The sequence below is a fragment of the Dendroctonus ponderosae genome, unplaced genomic scaffold (assembly GCF_020466585.1).
Source record: "Dendroctonus ponderosae isolate FM_Combo_2020 unplaced genomic scaffold, Dpon_F_20191213v2 Dpon_F_20191213_10, whole genome shotgun sequence".
Taxonomy (NCBI): Eukaryota; Metazoa; Arthropoda; class Insecta; order Coleoptera; family Curculionidae; genus Dendroctonus; species Dendroctonus ponderosae.
In genome coordinates this window covers 3605650-3627477 of record NW_026017111.1, presented here as the reverse complement: position 1 = coordinate 3627477, position 21828 = coordinate 3605650, and the positions used below count along the sequence as shown (strand labels likewise).

The 21828-nt window shown below is 41.8% G+C and overlaps 7 protein-coding genes across 19 annotated transcripts; 3 read left to right on the top strand and 4 right to left on the bottom strand.

The window, feature by feature from the left end:
- Positions 1-2046: 2046 nt before the first annotated feature.
- LOC109534886 (glycosylphosphatidylinositol anchor attachment 1 protein) lies at positions 2047-4161 on the bottom strand. Its single transcript, XM_019900671.2, has one exon. It carries the CDS (start codon positions 4089-4091, stop codon positions 2193-2195), a length of 1899 nt encoding a protein of 632 aa, XP_019756230.2. The 5' UTR covers positions 4092-4161; the 3' UTR covers positions 2047-2192.
- A 38-nt stretch (positions 4162-4199) lies between these two features.
- On the top strand, positions 4200-6449 carry LOC109534889 (protein downstream neighbor of son homolog). 4 transcript variants are annotated; one of them, XM_019900679.2, is made up of 5 exons: positions 4200-4354; positions 4419-5431; positions 5491-5574; positions 5639-6196; positions 6283-6449. In XM_019900679.2, exons 2-4 carry the CDS (start codon positions 4457-4459, stop codon positions 6188-6190), a joined length of 1611 nt encoding a protein of 536 aa, XP_019756238.1. In that variant the 5' UTR covers positions 4200-4354; positions 4419-4456; the 3' UTR covers positions 6191-6196; positions 6283-6449. The 4 variants fall into 4 exon arrangements, with proteins under 4 accessions (XP_019756238.1, XP_048518250.1, XP_019756240.1 ...); XM_048662293.1 differs by lacking the exon at positions 6283-6449 and having other exon boundaries at positions 5639-6263; XM_019900681.2 differs by lacking the exon at positions 6283-6449 and having other exon boundaries at positions 4204-4354; positions 5494-5574; positions 5639-6263.
- On the bottom strand, positions 6402-11547 carry LOC125502858 (anillin-like). Of its 6 annotated transcripts, none has more exons than XM_048662290.1 (10): positions 11338-11547; positions 10647-10766; positions 10339-10589; positions 10158-10276; positions 9825-10098; positions 9587-9762; positions 9352-9536; positions 8838-9196; positions 7036-7315; positions 6402-6980 (listed from the first exon to the last, which is right to left on the bottom strand). In XM_048662290.1, the coding sequence occupies exons 2-10, from the start codon at positions 10750-10752 to the stop codon at positions 6637-6639; spliced, it is 2094 nt and encodes a 697-aa protein (XP_048518247.1). In that variant the 5' UTR covers positions 10753-10766; positions 11338-11547; the 3' UTR covers positions 6402-6636. The 6 variants fall into 6 exon arrangements, with proteins under 6 accessions (XP_048518247.1, XP_048518242.1, XP_048518244.1 ...); XM_048662285.1 differs by lacking the exon at positions 11338-11547 and adding an exon at positions 10862-11331; XM_048662287.1 differs by lacking the exon at positions 11338-11547 and adding an exon at positions 10862-11331 and having other exon boundaries at positions 9352-9530.
- Positions 11548-11637: 90 nt separating this feature from the next.
- Positions 11638-14297, bottom strand: LOC109534891 (NAD-dependent protein deacetylase sirtuin-2). Its single transcript, XM_048662294.1, has 7 exons — positions 14000-14297; positions 13784-13935; positions 13525-13621; positions 12853-13209; positions 12603-12795; positions 12362-12548; positions 11638-12215 (listed from the first exon to the last, which is right to left on the bottom strand). The coding sequence occupies exons 1-7, from the start codon at positions 14175-14177 to the stop codon at positions 12105-12107; spliced, it is 1275 nt and encodes a 424-aa protein (XP_048518251.1). The 5' UTR covers positions 14178-14297; the 3' UTR covers positions 11638-12104.
- Positions 14298-14382: 85 nt separating this feature from the next.
- On the top strand, positions 14383-16736 carry LOC109534892 (charged multivesicular body protein 3). The gene is made up of 2 exons (XM_019900687.2): positions 14383-15139; positions 15733-16736. The coding sequence occupies exon 1, from the start codon at positions 14479-14481 to the stop codon at positions 15136-15138; it is 660 nt and encodes a 219-aa protein (XP_019756246.1). The 5' UTR covers positions 14383-14478; the 3' UTR covers position 15139; positions 15733-16736.
- On the bottom strand, positions 15184-19143 carry LOC109534887. Of its 5 annotated transcripts, XM_048662292.1 has the most exons (9): positions 19062-19128; positions 18565-18735; positions 18398-18514; positions 18069-18243; positions 17253-17973; positions 16800-17103; positions 16102-16323; positions 15570-15663; positions 15184-15509 (listed from the first exon to the last, which is right to left on the bottom strand). In XM_048662292.1, exons 3-9 carry the CDS (start codon positions 18489-18491, stop codon positions 15278-15280), a joined length of 1842 nt encoding a protein of 613 aa, XP_048518249.1. In that variant the 5' UTR covers positions 18492-18514; positions 18565-18735; positions 19062-19128; the 3' UTR covers positions 15184-15277. The 5 variants fall into 5 exon arrangements, with proteins under 5 accessions (XP_048518249.1, XP_019756232.2, XP_019756234.2 ...); XM_019900673.2 differs by lacking the exon at positions 18565-18735 and having other exon boundaries at positions 19062-19143; XM_019900675.2 differs by lacking the exon at positions 18565-18735 and having other exon boundaries at positions 18398-18525; positions 19062-19140.
- Positions 19144-19293: 150 nt separating this feature from the next.
- Positions 19294-21816, top strand: LOC125502859 (ATP-dependent RNA helicase Ddx1-like). Its single transcript, XM_048662291.1, has 8 exons — positions 19294-19388; positions 19620-19671; positions 19724-19905; positions 19958-20183; positions 20245-20455; positions 20506-20650; positions 20710-21110; positions 21170-21816. The coding sequence occupies exons 1-8, from the start codon at positions 19373-19375 to the stop codon at positions 21809-21811; spliced, it is 1875 nt and encodes a 624-aa protein (XP_048518248.1). The 5' UTR covers positions 19294-19372; the 3' UTR covers positions 21812-21816.
- Positions 21817-21828: the final 12 nt, after the last annotated feature.

Here is a 21828-nt window from a genome sequence, read left to right as displayed (position 1 = left end):
AAATTATACCTTTGTTACAAGTTCAGTCTCATAATCGTTTTAATGCCCTACTTATCTACTTTTGCGATGTTGTCACACGTAAAACACGATCTTTTTTAGAAGCGCAAATGTCATGCAGAGTATGCAACATGCATACACCATCCCAAGACCACAGGTGTTTCAAGTTGAAAAAGTACTTAAACTGAATTACAAACTTCAAAACATGACATTTCAAAAAATGACATTGCCACAAAATTTTAAATATGAAATCGATGCATTTTATTATTCGTGTAATCTTTCATTCGAATAAAAGATAGTGTTCGATACGAGGGCGAAAATTTGTTTTTCGAACTCCTGACGGATTGACACCCTCGACTTCATCTCGGGTGTCAAACGCCGTCGTCGTTCGAAAAACTACATTTTTCGCCCTTGTATCGAAAACTACTATTATTTTGTAGATTCTTTCCTGACTGTGTTTCAATTCCATATCAAAATTAATTCCTGGGTTTCAGTCATTTATTGTCTCTACTTTTTTTGATTTTGATTTATTTTGTAGACTAGCACAGTTGCCAGTTATGCAATAAAGTATAGCGTTAGCTGAAAATGTATCCTTGCAGAAATAGTACATTACGATTCAAGAGACGGAAGTCCAAACAATGATTCAATGTTCCTTTCCTATTATTTACGACGGAATCTGCGTTTTGTGGTGCCGCGGATGATATGCAAATTTTAATTCAAATGAAACGACTGCACACCGCATTTTTTATATTTTTGAACCGACACTTAAAAGTAGCAAACAATCTAGAGTACACTTTCCAACTACCAAGGGCAAAATGCTCAGTTTTGTCTACAAAATTCCCAAACATGCTCAAACGCATTGACCCCATGATGCAATGAATTCATTGTACGACAATGAATTCATTTATGATACAATCAATTCATTGTATGAACAGTGCATTGCGATACAATTAATTCATTATTTCATTTGGCTCAACCCGATTTCTCAAATGACACTCTGGCAACACAGCACGCTAAAACGCTGAAAATCAGAGATTTTGTAACAAATTATTTAGGGTATTTTTCTTCCCAATAAACCCAAACCAGGTCCCAAACGCGATTTTCAAAGCACAGAGCTCTACAATGCTGCAAACCATATCTTCATATAACTTTCCATCTTTGAACTATTGCGTTTTGAATGCAGTGAAAATCTCTCTAGGTTACATGCATTTTAAATGGGATCAGCTGTTCACTTTACCAAAGTGGTAACCAGCGACGTCATCTGCGCACGAGTTTTTGACCGATTAATATCCTACCTTGCATTCATTGTATCACGTGTTTAAACCATCCGCCCCACTCTTTCCCCACCGCTGTTCCACAGGCAGGCATAGTATAAATACAGCAGTAGCGCCAGTTGAAAAACCAGTCGTGGAGAGGGAAGTGAATCATAAAGCAATTCGTTTTTAATAATTATTTTTTTATCGATGAGTGACTCTGCCCCTTGTATACCCATCGTTGGTCTTGCCTTTGAATTTATCAAATTTGCCCCTAGTTTAAACCGTTATTCTTAGATTTCGTGATATTTATACATTGTAGATTAATGGCTTCATATATTTGCTTGTTCCCGCTAAACAAAATAAATTCAGTAAACATTTTCGCAGTCCTTTTGCAGCTTTATAGCTGGTTTTGTTACTTTTTGGTGGATTTTCACTGTAATATAAACGAAAAACCTGTCTGCTAGCAGACGCACTATAGTTTTTCAGCAATCGTTCAACTTTCGACAATATTAATTGTGCCAATATGTAGCAATAGTAGTTAATTTATTTTATATTTAATTAATGTGTATTTAAGAAATTATATAGATCCTATTTTCCATAATAAACTTTTATTTTATTGCTAATTAATTGCCGTTTTCTTGCTCGCCTTAGCTCAGATGTACGAGTAAAGTTGTAGAATAGTGCAGAATTTTATCATTCTTTACTTTTCCAGTAACGTTCAGTTAAAAAGTTGCGTTTTCTCTCTGTATGTGAAAATCGATGTTTTTTTGTAACGGAATATAAAAACACACAATTAAGCGTTGAATAACTACCGATTTATTTCCAGCTAAACCTCATACATTAACTTACACAGTAAAACGCCTCAAAACTACAACATTACACGAGCACCTTGATTGGTAAAAAACATCTAGATACTCTATATACATAAAACTGCTAAAATTAATCAGTTTTTTTGCTTTTGGAGGGCGAACTGATATCAGCACTGTTACCGAAGGCAACAACCCAAAAACACAACCAATTTGGAATGAAAATCGCACCAATAACACTGTACAACCAATTGCCGTAGATCATTGAATCGACGATGCTGAAAAGGACCGCATCCCGATAGGCAAAGATCGTTCTAAAAACTATATCTTTGGCCCTGTCCTGACTGAACATTGTACAGGTGATGATGAAAACCATCCCGAGCAGAACAACCAATGGATGAACCAGAAGCCACAAAGTTTTCTGCAACAGGCCGTAGCCTTTGCTCGAAGTCACGTCGATTATCAGGGCAAAGGGGACAATGATGGCGCCGCAAATGATTCCCAAGGAAATATTGTTCATCGACAGGCAAATTATGGTGGTTCCCAGCTCGAGCAGGGAAAAGATGCACAATAAATTAAGGCTCTGGGGGCAGTTTCGCAGTTCCCCAAACATATACGGTACGGATAGAAAGGCCAGCGAGTTACCAATCAAGGCTATAAGAATGGTGTTGGTAATTTCAAGCGCCCAGAACTTAGAAAGGAATTTGACGCTTTGGGGCAGTGTAATAAAAAGCGCCCCAATACAGTGCAAGATCAGGAACAAAACAATCGCCTCTCTGTAACTGGTTTTATGGTAGCGGCCCTTCCAGGCCTGCTGGTTCTCTTGAATCTGGCACCACTTGGCGCAGGCCCGGATTATCAGGGCAGCCCCCAACATGCACACTGCCGGCATGTACAAGCCAATCGAAATGTACCGATCGGAAGAGGGCAATATGTAGAAGAAGAAACTTTGATGGAACCGCTCAAGGAGATTGTTCATGCTCCTGAACACTCCTTCAATCACGCGCCCCATGCTCAGCAGGCCCACTCTGGAGCCACCTTTGGTTTCTTGAAATCCTTCCACCGTGAGCGCTTGGATGCCAAAGCGCAGGAAAAGCCCATGGTTGCCGTTAGGAATGCCAGTGGCTTGTGTGGCCACCATGCTCATCATGTTCTTGAAGTAATGCCACCACTCCTTGTAGGGGCTCTTGCTGAATGTGGCCGTGCGTTCCTTGAAGGTATAGAAAATGCCCTCTTTGGCGCAAATCCGCGCTGCTAAATTGAACAAGTCCAAGTTGGGCAACTGGCCGTTTAGGCCCTCGATCTTTAGGTCCACATGCCCTATTCGCACGCTGTGCAGTTCCAGATTAATCGCCGCTTGTATTGCGCCCGCTCGGCCTCTCAACTGCCCATGGTCTAGCGTGTTTTCACTTCCACAGCTCACCCCGTGATAGGCCTCCAGCCAGGCTTGAATCCCCAACTGCTCGTGGTCGGTGATTAGGAATATGATGTCTTTGGCCCAATACTTTTCTCTCACCGCAAACTTGGCAAAGGCAAGCTGAATAGCGATGGAGGGCAGGGTGGTTGAGTGGACGCTAGAAGGCGGCCTGTACGGGGCAGTTAGTACCAGAGCCTCAGTGCTTGATGCCCTCGGCGCCCTGAGGATCCCATACACATTCTTCCCTTGGAACGTCTCGTTGGGGTTCAAAGGCGAGTGTAGGGTGAAGTTGTGCGTGTACGAGTCCAGCCCGATTTGCCTGAACTTGGCCAGCAGCCACGGATAGGGGATTGAATCGCCGTACTTCCCGGCTTCGTCCTCCAGCTCTTGAAAGTACTGCAACGCGGCCTTATCCTCCCTAAACGTCGACTTTACTAGCCCAGGGAGAAGGGCGTTTTCTGAGAAGTAGGTACTAGCATTGACGAGGGGCGAAGCCAGGGCGGCAAACCACAACACTCCCGCAATATAAAGCAGCACACACAACGGCACGTAGAATCTTAACAGGATCTTCGTTAACTTGCCGTGACCGCTGCTTGGGTCTGTTAGGAGGCCCATGTTTTCTTTTTAAATTTTGTTTACATCGGCCAAACGCCAAACTAACTGTCAACAAAAAGTGGGGAGCGAGGTTAAGTACACCCGAGTGAGTCAGTAGTGACGTCAAGCCCGAGGCACTATCATATTTTAAATGCTCTATTTATTACAAAACGTGCTGAGAAAAATCAACCCCACCACAGAAAATTTAAAAGGCTTATTTTACACAGAAATGGTCTTGACACCATGCATGTGGTCCTCATTAGAGTTATCAAAAGGGAAAAAAGGTAATATACAAACTGACAACTGTGTTTGTTTATTATCGTAGTATCGTCACCTGCACTGTTTTAGGTTAGAGAACATCAAAACAATTAATTAGTACAAACACAATGCCGAATAAAACTGAGTCCACTGAGCAATGGCAACATCCCAAGCAGTTGCTCAAGCTCCAGAAGTTGAAGGTGAAGAAAAGGGCCTTACAACAGCGAATATATTCCGTTGCAAGTTTGAAAGATGCGAAAGAAACCCAGGCTGTAAAGGCGTCGCCGTTCGAGACAATTTTCAACGGTAAAAAGCGCCGAAATCCCTTTGCCAAGGACGATAGCCAGGCGAAGAAACCCAAGCCGAGTGAGAGCTTAATCAGTGAGAGTCAGGATGAGACTTTGTATAAAATTCTCAATCAGTCTTCAGCGACTGTTGACGCGAAACAGCCACTGGCTACATTCCAGAATGTTTTGTCCCTGAATGAAGCGCCAAAGAAGGCCCGGGCTGCTGAGTCCCCGTGCTGCCCGATAGACTGGACTTTGAGGCAAAAAATCCGGCTCATATCCTCCCAGCCCTTTCCCTGGACGCAAAATCTCAAGATCAGCGAAGAGTCATCGGGGCTGACGAGTTTTGCGCGCTGTTTGGACATTGATAAGTGCAACACCTCACTGGACACATCTCCTAACGCCAAATTCCATCAGTGCTGCCTATTATGGCAACAACCCGTCCTTCCCTGGCTGTCCCTCTTTCCAAGGAACAGCCTCAAAAGCAACACGAATGGCGTCAATTTGGGGGCAAGTTCCGTCGTAAAGACCAGCCTTTATGAGTCCTGGACGGACAGTTTTAAGTCGCTTTACCAGCTGATAAGAACGCGCCAGTGCCCGTATTTTTATGTGTGTGCCAACAGTTTTACGGCTCTTTTTCGAGCTGCCGGCTTATGCGGGTATGCAGACCTGCATGCTATGGTCACGCCTACAACAAGGGGCTTTCGTAACTTACTGAAGGAGCAGGACATTGAATTTGAAATGAGTCTGCAGCCTACCAAGGAAGCAGAGAAGCAGGACTTGAAGGAGGCAACTGATGTTCAGGCTAACGAGCTGGTGAGCAAAAAAACGGATGGGGCACAACTGGGCTTTATATTAACGTTTATTTTGCTTAGCAGCATCATGACGAAGATGACGAGGACTGGCTGGAAAATCTGGGCATCAATGCTGACGATATAAAGAACATCAATTATACTCAGGTAAGTACTTTAATAGTGGCTTGAAGATGCGAATGAAGAGATTGAATGTATTTATCATTTTCAGGACCGTATAAAGCACAAAAGCGAATGCCAGGTGGACAGTTCGCACCAAAGCCTGATCCTGATTGAAGGCGTCGAAGTCAATTCGTTTTTCAACTTTTTGCTCAACTGCAAAAGCACAATTGCTGTGACTGGATTGTTTGCTGGAATTCCGCCCACCTTACTGGCTCCAGTCGCCTTCTACGGAGCCACTCTGAATGCGCTGAAAGTGCGCGAAAGCAAAATGCATTCAGCCGGAAGCGACTATTATTCCATCGAACTAACCGGACCAATTTTGCCGACAACCGTTCACAATATTCTCAATATCAACCCGGCAAATCACAGCATTACAATGACGTTCAATGATTTGGAAAGTACTCGAGGGTTTAGTAAAGTGGCCAAGAAGAAGCCCCCGGAAGAGGAAAAAGGGACTGCGATTTTCGGCAAAGAGAACTTGTCTGATTGTGGCCTTCATCCGACAGTGTTGACCGGTTTTTGCTCAGCTGATGCTCAACGAGTCAGCAATATCGAATGCCTGAAATACTCCGGGGAGACGAAAACGTTCACCTGGAGCTAACACTTCGTAGGTAGCACAATTACTTATTGATTCGTTATTTTAATTGCATTTTATTAAACGACAATCCTTATGGGATTGTTTATTATTTGAAGTGGAGTTCAACCATTCGGAGACGTATAAAAGCCACTAGTTTCACAAAATCTAATTGACTTCGCGCAGAAACAGTGAAAAGGGCAGATCTTAACTGAGGATTGGTCCAAATACGACAATCTCCAAATGAAGTAGGTTTTATTGGTTTATTACAACCTTTCATTATTAACAGCCGTTATTTACTTACAAAAGAACAATATTTTCTCAAAATAATATAATCCATACTAACTTTGCCCTAATTGGGGGTCAACTTGGGCCTTACTATTCAGACGTCATATATAAAAGCCAAAAAATCGTCATACTTTAAAAACAGGTACCATAATAGTTATGCGAATATACTAGTAGCTACGGACTCCCTACAACGAACTGACCAGTTCATTGCCACGCAGACAGTTCCAGCACTCCAACGTTTCGATCACAAAGTTGATGTCCGTTTTCCATCGTTCCTTGTCCTCCAGAGTGTCGGCAGTTAGGAAATAAGCCAACACCGACTGCTCCCTGCTTTGTATCTGTAAAAGCAGCGATTTCGGCCTTGGACAGACACTCCTAACTGCTGAAGTCGCTTGTGCGGCCGCACGGCTCAAGTCAATCACGCCCACTGGATGGGAGTTGAACTCCTCCGACGGATAATTCCAGTATTTCAATAAATGTCCGCTCAGGACGCACCATCGTCTATTCCAAACCAATGGAGTTTTATCTTCTGGAAAAGCCAAGACGATTAAGTCATGAAGAGATGTGTGAATGGCCACTCCTACCGAATCCAATAGTCAAAAAACCTCCCATTCTATTGCTCAGTTTAACATCCCCCTTCAGAGCAGCGGTGAACTGTCCATCCAAGGAGGATTGCAGGGAGACGTGATGTAATCGAAAGTGCGTTTTCTGTATATCCGCGCAACACATCACGCATGATCCCCACAAGGTGAATGAGGATGGTTTGATGCTCGAAACGTTATCAACTTGCAGATTGCGGCGTGACGATTTGTGGCTGTTCAAGTGGAACAGGATTTTTGCGTAGGGACTCAACAAACTGCGCTCCTACATACAAAAGTGCACCCTGATTATATGTGGAAAGGCTAATCCTGGGTAACTCAGTGGATTTTGAAGAGTTGGCGCAGTGACACGCAAATGGCTTGGTGCGCCAACCCAACGCACCGGCGCAGTAGTCAGTTTCGTTGCTGGGAGAATGTTGATGGCTTTTTTGCTTGTTTTTAGATTTATTCAAGGGCCGTTTATTGATAATATTTTTAAAATTGCTTCAGACTTTTCCAGTTTTTGCCAAGTTACTCTTTTTTCTCCATGCTCAATTTTATAGTTTCACTTAAAAATGCTGACTTAAGGTATTTTCCGTGAAAAAAATATGAAATAAATTTCGAATTCTTGGTCGCTTTGTTAAAAGTTTTGAAATCCCTTTCCAGCGTCGAATTTGGAACAAAAATCGAACAATTTTCTATCAAAAAACGAACAGAATAAGCGAAAGTTTATAACAGATTATTTGGAAATCTCGTCACCTCCATTCATCTGAAGACTGTAGAGTTTGTTAAAAAATGTGTTTTATTTGTTTTGCTTTGCTTTCTACTTAAAAACGCTCTATTGTGTAGAGTGTCACTTAAAAATACTGACGATCTGGAGGTCTTTGACGCGAAAAAATACAAGATAAATTTATAGCTTTGTAAAAATTGTACATAAACTTTTCAGCATTGAATTCGAGACAAAAACGAAAAGTAGTTCCTCCCGTTTTTCCTCGAAAATCATCAAGGTTTTCGCCAAAATCGATCACAAAACTGAAAGTTTTTCATCCAAAACGCAAAAAAAAACATTATTTTCTGATAATTTCCTACTTTTCTAACTATAATGGGGTCTTTTCAGCCTCGAATTTGGCACAAAAACCGAATAATGTTATTCAGTTTTTTACTGAAAGTAAGATTATCTGGAAAAACGATCAAAGCAAAAGTTTACAGAGAATTATTTGGCAAATTCGCAGCCCTAATCGCTCTGAAGATTTTTAAATTTCCTTCAAATTTTCAGGTCATCGTAGTTTTAACGTTTAAGTTAAAGTTTATATTAAGCAATTCTTTCTCCTAATAATTAATTCTGGGTCTTTTTTCCAAAAATATTTCCCCGAACTGAAAAAGCGAAAGTTGATAATAATTTATTTGGAAAACTCTTGGAAACTGGGGTTTCTTCACTTTCAAGTCAATATTTTTAAACAACACTGCCTCAAACAGAAAAACTGCGTTTTACTGTAAAATACTGGCAAACTGAATCATTTATGCAAAAAATAAGAGATTGATTTTACAAGAAAAGAAAACTCGTCGATTTGCTTCGGACTAAATTCTGTTGCTGGGAAAATCTAGATGACTTTTTTAGTTGCTTGAACAAAGTAGTAAAAGGTTGCTCAGAACAAATATTGATAACCTTTTTTTAATGATGTGAAAATTTCAGCCTCGGGTCTCGTAAAGCTTTAATAAATGACTCATTAACCGATGATAGCGATGACTCAATAGCGCAACTCAACACAGTGTTACCCAGGCCTAGAAAAGGCAGCGGCATCATTTACCTTTTTCGGGTGTTTTCCATCGGTCGAATGGCCGCATTTCACCTGCATGGAGTAAATGGAAACGTTTACTTCAAAGTCCGTATGCAACCCGGTGAATTCGAAGTGTTTTTCGGATTTAATCACACCAGTGTGATCAGCCAGCAGAACTTGGCTGGCTAAAACCGTCTTTCCACTAGTGAGGAGAACGACGAAATATTCTTCGAATTTTTTCGCCGGTTCTTCTTCGCTAGCATGGTCCTTTCGCAGCTGGAAAGCCAAGTCGGATATTTGCAGGGTGCCTGAATGCGGGTAGTTTTCGTTCGGCTTGTCGCCGAACTGTAGCAGGTCCAAAGCGGCTTGAGTTGCTTCTTTTTGGCAAGCTAAAACATTTAAAAAGACACTCGGGCTTATTTCGGTTTAGGAAAATAACCGAATAACGCAAAATCGCGTAAAAAGTGCGCGATTTTAAACATGTGTCTGCTCGCTCAGGACTTTAAATTTACTGCAATCTGCGGCCTAACTTTAAAATACTTACAAGCAACTAAGAGGATCTTTTCCGCCTCTATGTACTCCGTACTGGTAACGTCTTTGGATTTTCTGCAAAAAGTCAGCGCCTTTGATACCTGGAAAATGATGCCGTTTTGCACGTACAAGTCCCGCATTAAATTTTCCACGGAAGTGAAGTGTTGAGGTGAATACGACTGGCATCGGACTCTATTTCTGGAAACAGTTTTTTTTCACCCGTTGTCGCGCTTTGAGGCTTCACTTACTGGCTCCTAATGGTGGCATTGTCCTCAGCAGTTGCTTCTCTGAACGAACACGCGCGCCTCAAACTCCTCCTCATTGAGTTATAGACGGTTCCTGCCCTGGAAATGAGCGACCCTCCACCGCTGACCGGATCCACACTAATAGAGTGCTGTAGCTTGGAGCTTTTCATTGTGGAGACCTGAGAGAAAAGCGCATTTTTATTTTATTATTAAGTAATTTGTTGGGACTTCTACACTGTACCGTATACTGCGAGTCACTAAACATATCGCCCAGAGCCTCCTGAAGAAACACCTTGGAATCAAACTCCTTCTCGTTGCTTTCAATGCAGCTTAACGTCGAGTTGTTGCTGGTTTCCTTAGGCAGGTTTTCCGCGGAATTTATCAGGTTCAAATCGTCACTTTCCGGCGGAAAAGAGTTGCTTCCATCGCTTACACCTTCCGGCTCTTTGGCGCTGCCTGCCGAATAGTTTGAACTGGTACCGTCGTCGTCGGTACTGCGGGATTCTTTGGACATCCTGCGATGGTACATGCGTCCAATGTAGTGCTGGACTTTGTCGCGGTATTTATCGTGTACCTGAAAAATATTCCTCTTTGCAACGATGTGTGCAGTGTTAGCATGTTGCAAAAGCCCCCAGAAGATGCATTTAAACCTTCCAGGTTCCCAGCGGTAGAAGAGCTTAGAGTACTTAAAGCCTAAGTGAAACGCATTAAAACTAGTAGAATAGTAGAAATCCAAAAGCATGCATTACATTTACCAGCTCGTGCACAACGACGGCCTCTTCACTCTTCAATTCCGTGCTTCTCGACCTCAGCAGGTCTCGTTTTCCCATTATGATCCTGGCTGGAAGAGGTTTGTCCTCTCTGGACAGAACTGGGGCCGAATTGGAGTCGCTGATCACCGACTCGAAGGACTGTTTGCTTGAAACATGCAGCGATCCCAAATGGTTGGAAATGCTGGCCGATTTCCTCATCGTCAACTTTGGGGACAGTTTCTGGGTCCCTTCTACTGAAAAACCCGTCAAATAAAGCGTTCTGAGCTAAAGGCTTAAAAGGGTGAATCTACCAGGCGTGTCTCCATCTGAATGGCTGTTTGGTGTCGCAACACTATCCAGAGAATCCGATGTGGATGTTGGCGCAGAAAGCCAGTTTTCCGAGGCTACTTCAGACATTTTAACAGCGTTAACTGGAACAGGAAAGCGATAAACACATAAAATAAAAAAATTCCAAACTCTACATCAATCGCAGATGATTATCTGAGACGCAATATGAAATACTCACAAGGAATATCGGGTATATCCTGAATCTTGTGCAACACATCTTTCACCAGCATTCGAATCTCATCCATAACGAAACGTGTCCACTACGGGAATATAAATCGAACAAAATGCCCGGTTTTGCCTTATTGAGACACCTGAACGTTACTGCGTCCACATCAAAACATGTTTGGACAAAAACTATTTTTTTCGACCGTTCACAGGCATGCTCAAGATAAACACCTCGACCAGCACGCATAAACAATTTATTTATTTCTTGATGGAACTTGAATTCGACAGCATCAATGTTTTAAAAGCGAACCAGAAGAGCATCCAAAAATTAACAGGAAACTTTTGCAGAATAAAAGCCATAAATGGAAGATACAGCGTGTTTTTCTCAATTTGGAAACGTTTCGTCTATTGGATGGTTTTCGAGCGGTGCGAATCAAAAACCCAATCGGAACATTTAATTACCTAATTAAACGAACATCGCAAACTTACCTAAGATTCGGAATCCACCGAAACCTCTCACTATCACTGAAGCGATTATTTACATATAAATTATTAGTAATTCTTCAGGTCATTAACAAGTAACCGAATTATCGCACCTTATCGAGAAATGTTATAGTTTTTAGACAAACTCATCTGCGACAATACATAAACCAATACAAACAATGGGTAATTCGTCACTAGAAAAATATGATGTTGTGTGGAAATCTGTCCGTTTATCGGGTGCACTCACACATGTTGAGATCAAGCCAAGACAACGAAAGACTGCTGAGAGGGGAAAGAAAAATTCGATTTAAACATTGTCGATATATTGCGAACGATTTATTTTTGAGGCACTCGTTAACAGTTGGGAATCATCGAGGCAATGTTTGATTAAAGTCGCACCCACTTATAACAGCCATAATCTTTTTATCAAATGCTAATAGTCATTTAGGTAAGCGAGGTCTTGCTGAAATAATCCGGCGAGATTTGCGACCGATGTTTTTAACGCCCCGAAAAAATCAAAAAAGAAAAAAACAAAACGAAATTATATGAGGAGCTGCCACCAGCAAGGGAAGGAAATTAATATTAATTTACGACACTGGATCTGCCTTAATTTACGTTAAAAATATCTATCAGCACCGTTTTTGCAAGCACGCCTTTGGTTTGGGAACTGGATTTTAAACATCAAACTCCCATATACTTATATAAATATGTAAACAATATAAACAACATAAATAAACTTAACTTCTTATCACATATGCCAAATGTTGCATTAATTATTGGCAATCAAGTGCCTCATCGGATGAAGGAGCAATCGGCGCTGTTTCTTGTGTTTTAGACTTATCGAGTTTTTCGTGTTCTTTCCTCACCATTTCTTTCAATTCTTCCTAAAAATAGCTTTATCTTTAGTGCATTGCAGGAGAGTTAGCTTTGAATTAATGTAACTGTTAGACTTAATAAATATCAGCTCAAATCCAGTGAGGACAAAAAGTATTATTTAGCGAAAATGCCCCAATTACTACTAAACACTTACGCCCCATCCAAGTCTATCAGCTAGTAATTGGCAGCCGTCGTTACAATCGCCCAACCAAGCCACATCTCGCGTATTTCCTTTACGATCAAATTCCAGACCGCCAGGAATATCCGACAATGCCATAGCACCAGTTCGATGGCCAGCTTTTTCCCTATTGATCAACAATCTAGGCGTCAAGGAAGAAGGCCTGAAACACAGAAAAAAGTAATTTTTCCTTCAGGACAACCACAGTGCAACTTACATGTCAATCAAGCTAGCAAATGGATTAACTTCCAATGAAGAGCCCAAGATAATCAGCAGGTCACATTTTTCGAAATCTACGTCGATTGAATTGTAGAACTTTGCAGGTAGATTTTCCCCAAAAAACACTATATCTGGTTTTACGATGCCGGGGCATTTTTCACAAATTGGTATTTCATCTTTGAATATCCGTTCTGAAAAGTTGGCTGGTATGGAGAGAATGCGATGCTATGGCAAAAAACCTTTCCTACCTTTCATCCATTTTAAACCATATTTCTTCCTGCATTCCAGACAATGGCCAGTGTAGCACGTGCCGTGTGCTTCAACAAGTTTTTCGTCTGGAATACCGGCGACGCGTTCCAGGGCGTCGATATTTTGCGTATAGTGTCTCAACAACAGACCATTTTCGTGTAGTAATCGAATGAAATAATGGCACGCCGTAGGCTTGAATGCTCCAGGAAAGAGTTCCTTAGCCAGCACGAAGAATGGCTTCGGGTTTTTGCGGAAGAACGACAGGTGAAAGATGGCTTCAGGACAGGGCAAATCGTACTTTTGCAAGTTATGGTACAAGCCGGTTCCGGCTGAACGAAAATCTGGGATTCCCGCGGCTAAAATCAGAAGAATAGCGCATTTCATCAGAACACAGAAGATATGAAATAGTTTTTGTTGTATATTGATTGAAGCTGTTAACTTTTGTCTGTCTAAGAAAATGCTTTTTGTATCATGACCTGTACTTAATCGTTTAAAAATAAATATGTACATGAAAACACATTCCACTGAATAACATACCAGGAAGAGGGCATTTATAGACAGCTGCTGTTCTTAAAGCTACTAAGTTTGTTGGTGTTTAAAAAACAAAATGAATACAAATTCACTTGGCAGAACAACACACATCCAATAGAAAGGAAAATATCGTTACTTACAAGTAGATATTCCTGCACCAGCCATGGTAACAACATTCTTACAGCCTTTATTGTTGATGTATGCTACAACTCCATCCAGACTGGTGTCATTCAAGATCTGAAAAAATCGAAAACCACCCAGTAAAACCGGGACCAGTTTAGGCCCCAATGTAATTTTCAACCAGCGCGTGTTTACAGCGGATAACATTTTGTTGTTTTTTTCCGTGGACTGTAGGTCAGGTTGTGCACTGTGTTGCACAGGTTAGGGTCTGCTACTTACCGTCGAGCTGACGCTTTCTGGGGCGGCATCATCGAGCCCCAAAGACTGCAATTTTTCCAAAATGTGCGCCTCATGACTTGCCAAACTTAGGCCTGAGGCCATGTCTGGAGATTCAGTTTGAGGCGACTCATTTTGCTCCGGTTTATCTGCCCCTGTCATTAATAAGTACAATTTTAGCTAAATGGGACTCGGTTGTTTATATGTGCTAATCAATACCGTTAGTTTTTCCGTTTGGGGACATTTTAACTAAGTGCAGTTGCAATAGTTGTTGACAACACAAAAATACACAAACAGTTAAAGTGAAAACTTGCAGTATGCACGGAACTTTACGCTTTAAGGGCAAAAACGAGTGGGATAGCAAGTGGTTAAAAAGGGAAGCGTATTTCTCCAACATTTTCTTTCAATTAACAAAACGCGCTCAAATTATCAATTCAGGAAATGAAGTTTTACTCGCTAAAACCCCGAAAATTAGGCCCTAATTGAATTTCCCTGAAAAAGTTAAATTCTTTCTTGAAGCAAGTTTATAAATTAATTTTACTAATTTTGGCTTTTAATTTTCAACCTCATCATTAACTAGACGGTCTGTAGCCACCCCCCATCCTAGTTTGACGTGTTACACTTAACCAAACCCCATTATTGACAAATTGTGACAGTTCAAGTTTGGCAAAATTGTTCGGAGCCCTAACATTTCAATTATGGGGCTTTTTGGCAAATCTTCGGATCGAAACCCGAAGGAAATGGTGACCGAGTGGAACCACAAGCTGAGGAAAGAGGGCTATCAGCTTGACAGGCAGGTGAACTCGATTAAGAGGGAAGAGGAAAAGGTGAAAAGGTCCTTAAAAGAAGCGGCGAAAAAGGGCGATAAAGACACCTGCACGATACTGGCCAAGGAAATAATCCGGGCAAGAAAGGCCGTGAACAAGATCTACACGTCAAAGGCCCACCTGAACTCTGTCATGCTACAGATGAAAAATCAACTGGCCACCCTACGAGTGGCAGGCTCCCTACAGAAGTCTACTGAGGTAATGCAAGCCATGCAGTCGCTGATTCGCACCCCGGAGGTGGCGCGAACGATGCAGGAAATGTCCAAGGAAATGATGAAGGCCGGGATTATTGAGGAAATGCTTGATGAGACTTTCGAGGGCTTGGAGGATAGTGAGGAGATGGAAGAAGCGGCGCAAAGCGAAGTGGACAAAGTGCTCTTTGAAATCACCGAGGGCAAAATTGGCGAAGCCCCGCTGCCTCCTTCAGAGCCTGCGGAGAAAATTAAGGAGTCCCAAGGTCCAGCAGGTGAAGAGGAAGATGAAACAGAACTTGAAGAAATGCAGAGTAGACTAGCTGCTTTAAAGTCATAAAGTAAGTATCCAGCACCAAGCGGGTCTTAAATAACGAAATTTGCGTATTCCAACAAGCCGAATTCATTCGAAATTTTATCTCAAAAGGAAAACCACTAAAACAATTAACTTAGACTTAAAAATCGCATCACCTACTGCATTACAGTGCACTTTCGGCCACATCGATATCTAAATGCAGTTTTTCTTTGATCTGTTGCATCAAGTAGGGTATTTTTTCAAAGTCGTTCATCTGCTCCCAACTATCCACGTTTATAGGAATCACACTGCACTTAAGAGTGTCTTCCATGATGGCGGCAGTTCTGGCTGGTAAACCTCGCAGGTTACTGGTGTTTTTCGTATAATCATGGTCAACACGTCCTTGTATTAGTACCCTGAAAGTTACCGACAGTTTAACCTTGAACTTATCCTAAATAAAATATTTATTTACTCACAATTGCTGGTTATCTTCCACCTTGATATCATCCACATATTCCACACTTGATTGAAACGGCACTGGGGAATTGTTCTCGAAAATGATCGCATGATCTATTGAAACGCATGAAAATGTTAATGTCGTTTATAAAAAACAAGTTAAACTTAAAATATCTTTTACAGGGCGTTAACCAAAGGGAAAAAATCGGAATAGGCAACTTGCTGAATAATCAGCATTGTGATACTGTTCAAAGCGTCTTCAATAAGTGATTCTACACAAGATTAGAAATAAATATTTTCGCAATTGATTAAAATTCGTTGATATTGTAAATGAAACTAGATTTGCTCTCTTCGAAACTTAGATGATAAGTTGCAAAGGAGAAGAGTGCAAAACCGATTCTAAATTCTTAGTCATTCTATACGGAAAAATCGAGATTTATTATGTGATATTTAATTCAACAGTTGTTATTCGAATGCTGGTAATGCAATAAGTCCGATTGAAAATCCTAACTAGTTCTACTGGAAATGCTAATAACACTGAAATGCACTTACCTATTCGGGCGCCTAATTTCCAAAGCAAATCGGTCAAAACAAACTGCTTGCCGCCCAAAGCTTTCTCTAAAGCGCCCTCAAAGACGAAACGTTCTGGCTTTGGGTACTGGCGGATCAAATCTTTGGGGTCCAAGTTAGCCGGCAAAAGTTGCGCCAGATCAGGCTTGTAGGTGGTCAAGCATTGCCAAATCGTAAAATACTGCTCATAGTTCGAATAAAAATCTACAAAAAAAAACAGATTTTAACGCAATGCGATTTGTGGCCGATGTTGGAAGTTGGGTGGTTCTGCTTTAGTAACTTGCAGTATTAACTAACACGCTTGCAAAGAAGATTTTATGTATATTAGATTTGTAATATATATGCAGATATTTATAATGTAAATTATGGAAATGTATCGAGTTGGACAGGATGGTAAACCCTACTGCCCCCTAACTGGGATACGTTCAACTGTGGCAAGCAGAAGTTTTAAGGTAAAACTAATGGTCTGTGGAGTTTTAAGTCGATTTTCCATCCTGTTTAATCGGTTCAGTTTTGACATTGCACATTGTTTTGTTATTTATATTTTTAAGCTTTAGAATAAGCACTGATAATTAATGTGAACTTGCTAAGCATTAATAAATAGTATATTTATTTAACGGTGTTTTCTCATAACACAGTGAACAAAGTGGACAGGTCCAAATGGGCATTTATCTACTCACTTTTCTCTATCAAGTGGGACACATAGCCTTCATTTAACGCTCTTGATAACACGTCGATTCTGTAAATGTCCAAATGGCAAAGAGCGGCCGCAAACCGAATCCAGATGATCTCTTTTCGATTTTCTTCCGCTAATTTCGGTGCGCTTTTCATCCACTCTTTCAAATGCTCCCAATGGACGGGCTTGTAATCCGTTAGGACAAGGTTTACTGCAATACTGTATATATCAACAGGATCTTTTGGCGCTGATGGGTTCTTGAATATGTGTGTGGATACATAATCTAGTAACGATTTGTGACAATGGTGCTAAAACGTTTAAAAAAGTGTCGGTTTACGCTTGGCTAAAACACCAAAGAGACTGGTGAAGTGTAATATGAAATAAGTAACAATACTGGGACACTGTGAAGGTTTCTTGGCCAAGAGCTCCATGCATTTATCACAGTTAAACCGCTTACCACTCTAGCCATATTCCTTAAAACCCGGATAGCTCTTTTGTAATCAATGTTATGATCAATGATGTAGTTGGCGCATGTATCAAACAGCACCTCCTGATAGTAAAACCCATATCGATTCGTCGATCTATGAGCAAGCCGGTTAAGGCAAAACTCCATCTCCACTATGGGTACGTTATCGATGTTCACAACCAAATCGGTGCTGGCTTTTTCCAGCAGTTTCTGATAAATGGAATTTCGAGGCAGCTGGCAAAGGTAACAGATGATCCTTCGGGCAGTTTCTCCATCAAATTCACCCGGATAGGATTCCAGGTTTTCTATCAGGACTGTAATAGTTTCCTGAGATAAATGATTATTCACTGCATAATTCAAACAATCGACCATCTGAACTGGGTTGCTGGTATTTAGTTTGGTGGGCACATGGATTTCGAACACCAACGGTAACGCTATCTTCAGAGCCTCGACAAGCGGCGTTGTTTCAAAGTTTCTCAACAGAAAATCCAGGAACAAGATGTGTGGAATATTCAGCGAATTGACGTTGTTTCGGATTACTTGCAACATCACTTGAACTATCAGACTCTTGGCTGGAATTCCCACATAAGAGACGACTTTTAACGTATCGATGGCGTCGTTTACATCGATCACACCGGCGTGTTTCTTTATTTTTTCGCATATTTTTGCGAAATCTGGATGGTTTGCAAGTCGGGAAGGCGATAAACTTGAACTGAAAAGCCATAGGGGACATACATTCTTCTATTGGTAGTTGATGAGACATAAAAAGTGTATAGCTTCGACGTTGATTGCAATGTATCTACTTACTTTCCATCTCTTTGGAATTGAAATATCGCATTTATGGCCTGAATCGAATGCCTTTCATTCATTCGTCTATGGTGCTTGTGGACGATTTCAAACACTGCCAATGGAGAGTTTGCTGTTCTGATGCTGTTGAGCAAACTGTCCTCTTCATGGTTGTCTAGAGGCTTGAAAAGGTCACCTGAAAAATACACCTCATATATTGTTGCAAAAAGACCAAATGTCTTCACGATTTCATTTAGCAATTTAGTGAGTCCCTTAGATTTCTCCCACATGGACCAAATCTGACCAAATGCCTCAATCTATCTAAATAATACAAGGTTGTTTACGCCTACCTGACAATATGGGATTTTTCGTAATGGAGACACTTCGGAATGCTCCATAGCTGTTCGCAGATGTTCTGCATATGGCTCTTGACAAAGCAAACATTACGGTATTTCCACAGAAAAGCACTATAACAAGACTATATTTATTTTTAATCAAACGCAACTCTACTCGCCACCTTAAAGCAGCACATTATTAAATTCTGAAATGCATTGCATGGAACTGACTCGGTTTTAGGGCTTGTAGGCCGTCGGAAAGAACCATTTCCTTCGGACGTTTCGCAAGCACGAGTGGCGAGTATCTTCATGCTTGCAAAAAAGCTCCAAAAGCGCATCTGCTCCAGAAATAGCTGCGAAAAAGAATGGAACCCAAAAAAAATAGTTGAGAGCCATGTAACTGATGCTGTTTAACTAAATTGCGCTCACTTTTCGGCAAACATTGCTCTAAAACCGAGCACAATTCTCTGCCACCACTTAAATGAAAATCTTTAATTTTAGGAAAACTTTTTGAACTCTACCTTGAGCTAGTTGGCAAACAAAGGCGCTTTTACCTCAGACCCTAAATATTAAAATCTGTTTTGGGGCTTCCTTGCATTTAAACTTTCAATTTGAAATACTAGCTTGAAGCACACCAGATTTGAAGGTTATGAGCTGTCAAAAATACCGTGTCTCTTACCTCTTAATAATAATAACAGTGCCTTGAGCCTTAAAACGTGGAGTTTTAGTGTTTCAATGTCTTTGTGCACTAATTTGGGGCTTGACAACCGAAATAAAACACTAAAAAAACAAAACGAAAGGGAAATGTTAACATTGCGGTTAGGTTATTGTTGATTTGAGGTTGGGTTGGGTGCTGTCAGGTTGAAATTTGTTTAAAGCTCCAAGTTTAAACCTGCAATATTCCTCTGTTTTTACTCTATTTCCTTCAGATTGCCCTACTTAAATTCTTTGAGGCTGTTCTACCGAAAGGTATTGTACTAAAGTGTCCAAATGGCTGCTTTTGAAGGTGAGTCTCAGAACTGGTTGAATTGAAATTGAAAAAAATAGTGAGGCTTTTGATGTGAAAATGGCAAAATGAGCCGGAAGGCGAATGCACGTTCATCTGAAGCTAGTGTATTGTTCACAAAGCTTCATAGAGTTAAAGTGGAACTTTTGGGTCTTCCAAACATGTTCGGCAATGAACTGATTTACTCGAAAGCATTTAACGAAAATTAATGCAAACGCTTTCGCTTTCTAGAGTTTGGTGTTCTGCCTGAGCTTGCAAAAGCCATTGAGGAGCTGGAATGGACGTGAGTACTAAACAACCGATCTTTGAGGTAATTTGGTGAACTCTTTGCTCAGTCTGCCCACAGATATCCAAGCCGAAAGTATTCCTCTGATGCTTGGAGGTGGCGACATTCTCATGGCTGCTGAGACTGGCTCGGGAAAAACTGCCGCCTTCTGCCTGCCAATTATCCAAATAGTTTGGGAAACTCTAAAGGATATTCAGTCGGGAAAAGCCAGCAAAGCTGCAACTGCCATCTGTACGTTTACAAGCGGTTTTTGGTTAGTAGTTAGTTGTTTGTTAATTTCCAGCTCCTGCTTGGACGTTGTCCACTCACGATCGAGGTAACGCGCTTGCTGTCGCCCCCGACGGTTTACGGGTGCAATCCCGCGATGTTAAAGACTGGCACGGAGTCAGGTGCACCAGAGGCATAAGTGGAGGCGGAAAATGGGGCTTTGAAGCCACCATCGCGGATGAGGGCCTTTGCCGGATGGGCTGGGCCACTTTGAATGCCACTCTGGAATTGGGAACTGATAGGTGAGTGGATTTTGGGTTTTACCCGACATTTTCCGTTCTATCATTGGGCCGATGGCTTTAGATTTGGTTGGGGCTTTGGAGGCACCGGCAAGAAGTCAAACAACCGCAAATTCGATACTTATGGCACAGCTTTTGGAAAGTCCGACGTAATCACTTGTCTGGTGGATTTGGATGCTGGCGAAATTAGCTTTATGAAGAACGGCACTCATTTGGGGCTGGCTTTTTCTGGTGTCAATACGAAAGAGCCCGTGTTTCCGGCCGCTGTTTTAAAGGTAGGCACACAGTTGTCTACAATATGTGTGTGTATATTGAAGAATTTCAGAATGCAGAAATGTCGTTTAACTTTGGCGATCACCCTTTCAAGCACAATTTGCCCGAGAAGTTCCTACCTTTAGCGTCCGCCCCAAAAGACAAAGTGGTGATGAACACTAACACAGGCAGTGGAAGCAGCGATGGACTCGTCAAACGTGAGCAGCAGCTCCGAAGTAAGACGGCAATTTTCACCGACGTTTTGCCCCTGTTTCAGTGGCGAATAACGCGCCGCAAGCCCTCATAATTGAACCGTCCCGCGAACTGGCCGAGCAAACCAGCAATCAGATAAAGCTCTTTAAGAAATACATTGAAAATCCCTGCATTAAGGACCTGCTGGTTATTGGCGGCTCGAATATCAAGGAGCAGATGTCGATTTTGCAGAACTCCGGGGTGGATATTGTGGTTGGAACCCCTGGCCGATTGGAGGATTTAATTCAAGGCGGATACATGTCGTTGGCGAATTGCAGGTTTTTCGTGCTGGACGAAGCAGATGGCCTGCTCAAGCAGGGTTACACTGATTTCATTGAGCGACTGCACAAGCAAATGCCCAAAATCACTGCGGATGGCAAAAGGCTGCAGATGATCGTTTGCAGTGCCACTTTGCATGATTTTGAGGTAAGTTTGCGGTGGGTTCTACGTCGGAACCAGCGGTAAAGTAAGGAAAATCATTGCAGGTGAAGAAAATGGCCCAAAAATTAATGCACTTCCCCACTTGGATTGACTTGAAAGGCGAAGACGCTGTTCCCGAAACTGTCCATCATGTGGTGGTTCAAGTGGACCCGCAAAATGATCGAACCTGGCAAAATATTCGAAAACACATCACAACTGACGGTGTGCACCACCAGGACAACGTGAAGCCTGGCGATAACAGTCCCGAAACCCTGAGTGAAGCAGTGAAAATCCTTAAGGGCGATTATGTGGTAAAGGCGATAATGGAGCACCAGATGGACAAGGCGATCATTTTCTGCCGCACCAAGTTGGACTGCGACAATCTGGAACAATACTTGAAAGAAATCGATCCGTCCTATACGTGCGTGTGTCTGCATGGTGACCGCAAGCCGCACGAACGGAAGGCCAATTTGGAGCTTTTTAAAAACAATGAAGTCAAGTTCCTCATTTGCACCGATGTGGCTGCCAGAGGCCTGGATATTGTTGGCCTACCTTTCATGATCAACGTGACTCTTCCCGACGAAAAGTCGAATTATGTGCACCGAATTGGCAGAGTTGGACGAGCCGATCGCATGGGATTAGCCATCAGCTTGGTCAGCACTGTTCCAGAAAAGGTAGGCAAAATTTTAAAGAACAAAAATAATTGATTGCGCAAGTGTTGCGG

Excerpts from the sequence above, each read along its gene's own strand:
- LOC109534886 (XM_019900671.2), bottom strand. The coding sequence starts at position 4,091 with ATGGGCCTCCTAACAGACCCAAGCAGCGGTCACGGCAAGTTAACGAAG.
- LOC109534889 (XM_019900679.2), top strand. The coding sequence starts at position 4,457 with ATGCCGAATAAAACTGAGTCCACTGAGCAATGGCAACATCCCAAGCAG. Across the intron at positions 5,432-5,490 it reads ATGTTCAGGCTAACGAGCTG|CAGCATCATGACGAAGATGA; the intron begins GTGAGCAAAAAA and ends TATTTTGCTTAG. Across the intron at positions 5,575-5,638 it reads AGAACATCAATTATACTCAG|GACCGTATAAAGCACAAAAG; the intron begins GTAAGTACTTTA and ends TATCATTTTCAG.
- LOC125502858 (XM_048662285.1), bottom strand. The coding sequence starts at position 10,928 with ATGGATGAGATTCGAATGCTGGTGAAAGATGTGTTGCACAAGATTCAG. Across the intron at positions 10,277-10,338 it reads CCGTCGTTGTGCACGAGCTG|GCTTTAAGTACTCTAAGCTC; the intron begins GTAAATGTAATG and ends CGTTTCACTTAG. Across the intron at positions 9,537-9,586 it reads AATGCCACCATTAGGAGCCA|AAATAGAGTCCGATGCCAGT; the intron begins GTAAGTGAAGCC and ends AACTGTTTCCAG.
- LOC109534891 (XM_048662294.1), bottom strand. The coding sequence starts at position 14,177 with ATGTTGGAGAAATACGCTTCCCTTTTTAACCACTTGCTATCCCACTCG. Across the intron at positions 13,622-13,783 it reads CAGAAAGCGTCAGCTCGACG|ATCTTGAATGACACCAGTCT; the intron begins GTAAGTAGCAGA and ends CGATTTTTTCAG. Across the intron at positions 12,216-12,361 it reads CTGATAGACTTGGATGGGGC|GAAGAATTGAAAGAAATGGT; the intron begins GTAAGTGTTTAG and ends AGCTATTTTTAG.
- LOC109534892 (XM_019900687.2), top strand. The coding sequence starts at position 14,479 with ATGGGGCTTTTTGGCAAATCTTCGGATCGAAACCCGAAGGAAATGGTG.
- LOC109534887 (XM_019900673.2), bottom strand. The coding sequence starts at position 18,491 with ATGTTTGCTTTGTCAAGAGCCATATGCAGAACATCTGCGAACAGCTAT. Across the intron at positions 18,244-18,397 it reads GAAAAATCCCATATTGTCAG|GTGACCTTTTCAAGCCTCTA; the intron begins GTAGGCGTAAAC and ends TGTATTTTTCAG. Across the intron at positions 17,974-18,068 it reads CAATTCCAAAGAGATGGAAA|TTCAAGTTTATCGCCTTCCC; the intron begins GTAAGTAGATAC and ends ATGGCTTTTCAG.
- LOC125502859 (XM_048662291.1), top strand. Across the intron at positions 19,672-19,723 it reads ATTGAGGAGCTGGAATGGAC|TCTGCCCACAGATATCCAAG; the intron begins GTGAGTACTAAA and ends CTCTTTGCTCAG. Across the intron at positions 21,111-21,169 it reads CCACTTTGCATGATTTTGAG|GTGAAGAAAATGGCCCAAAA; the intron begins GTAAGTTTGCGG and ends AAATCATTGCAG.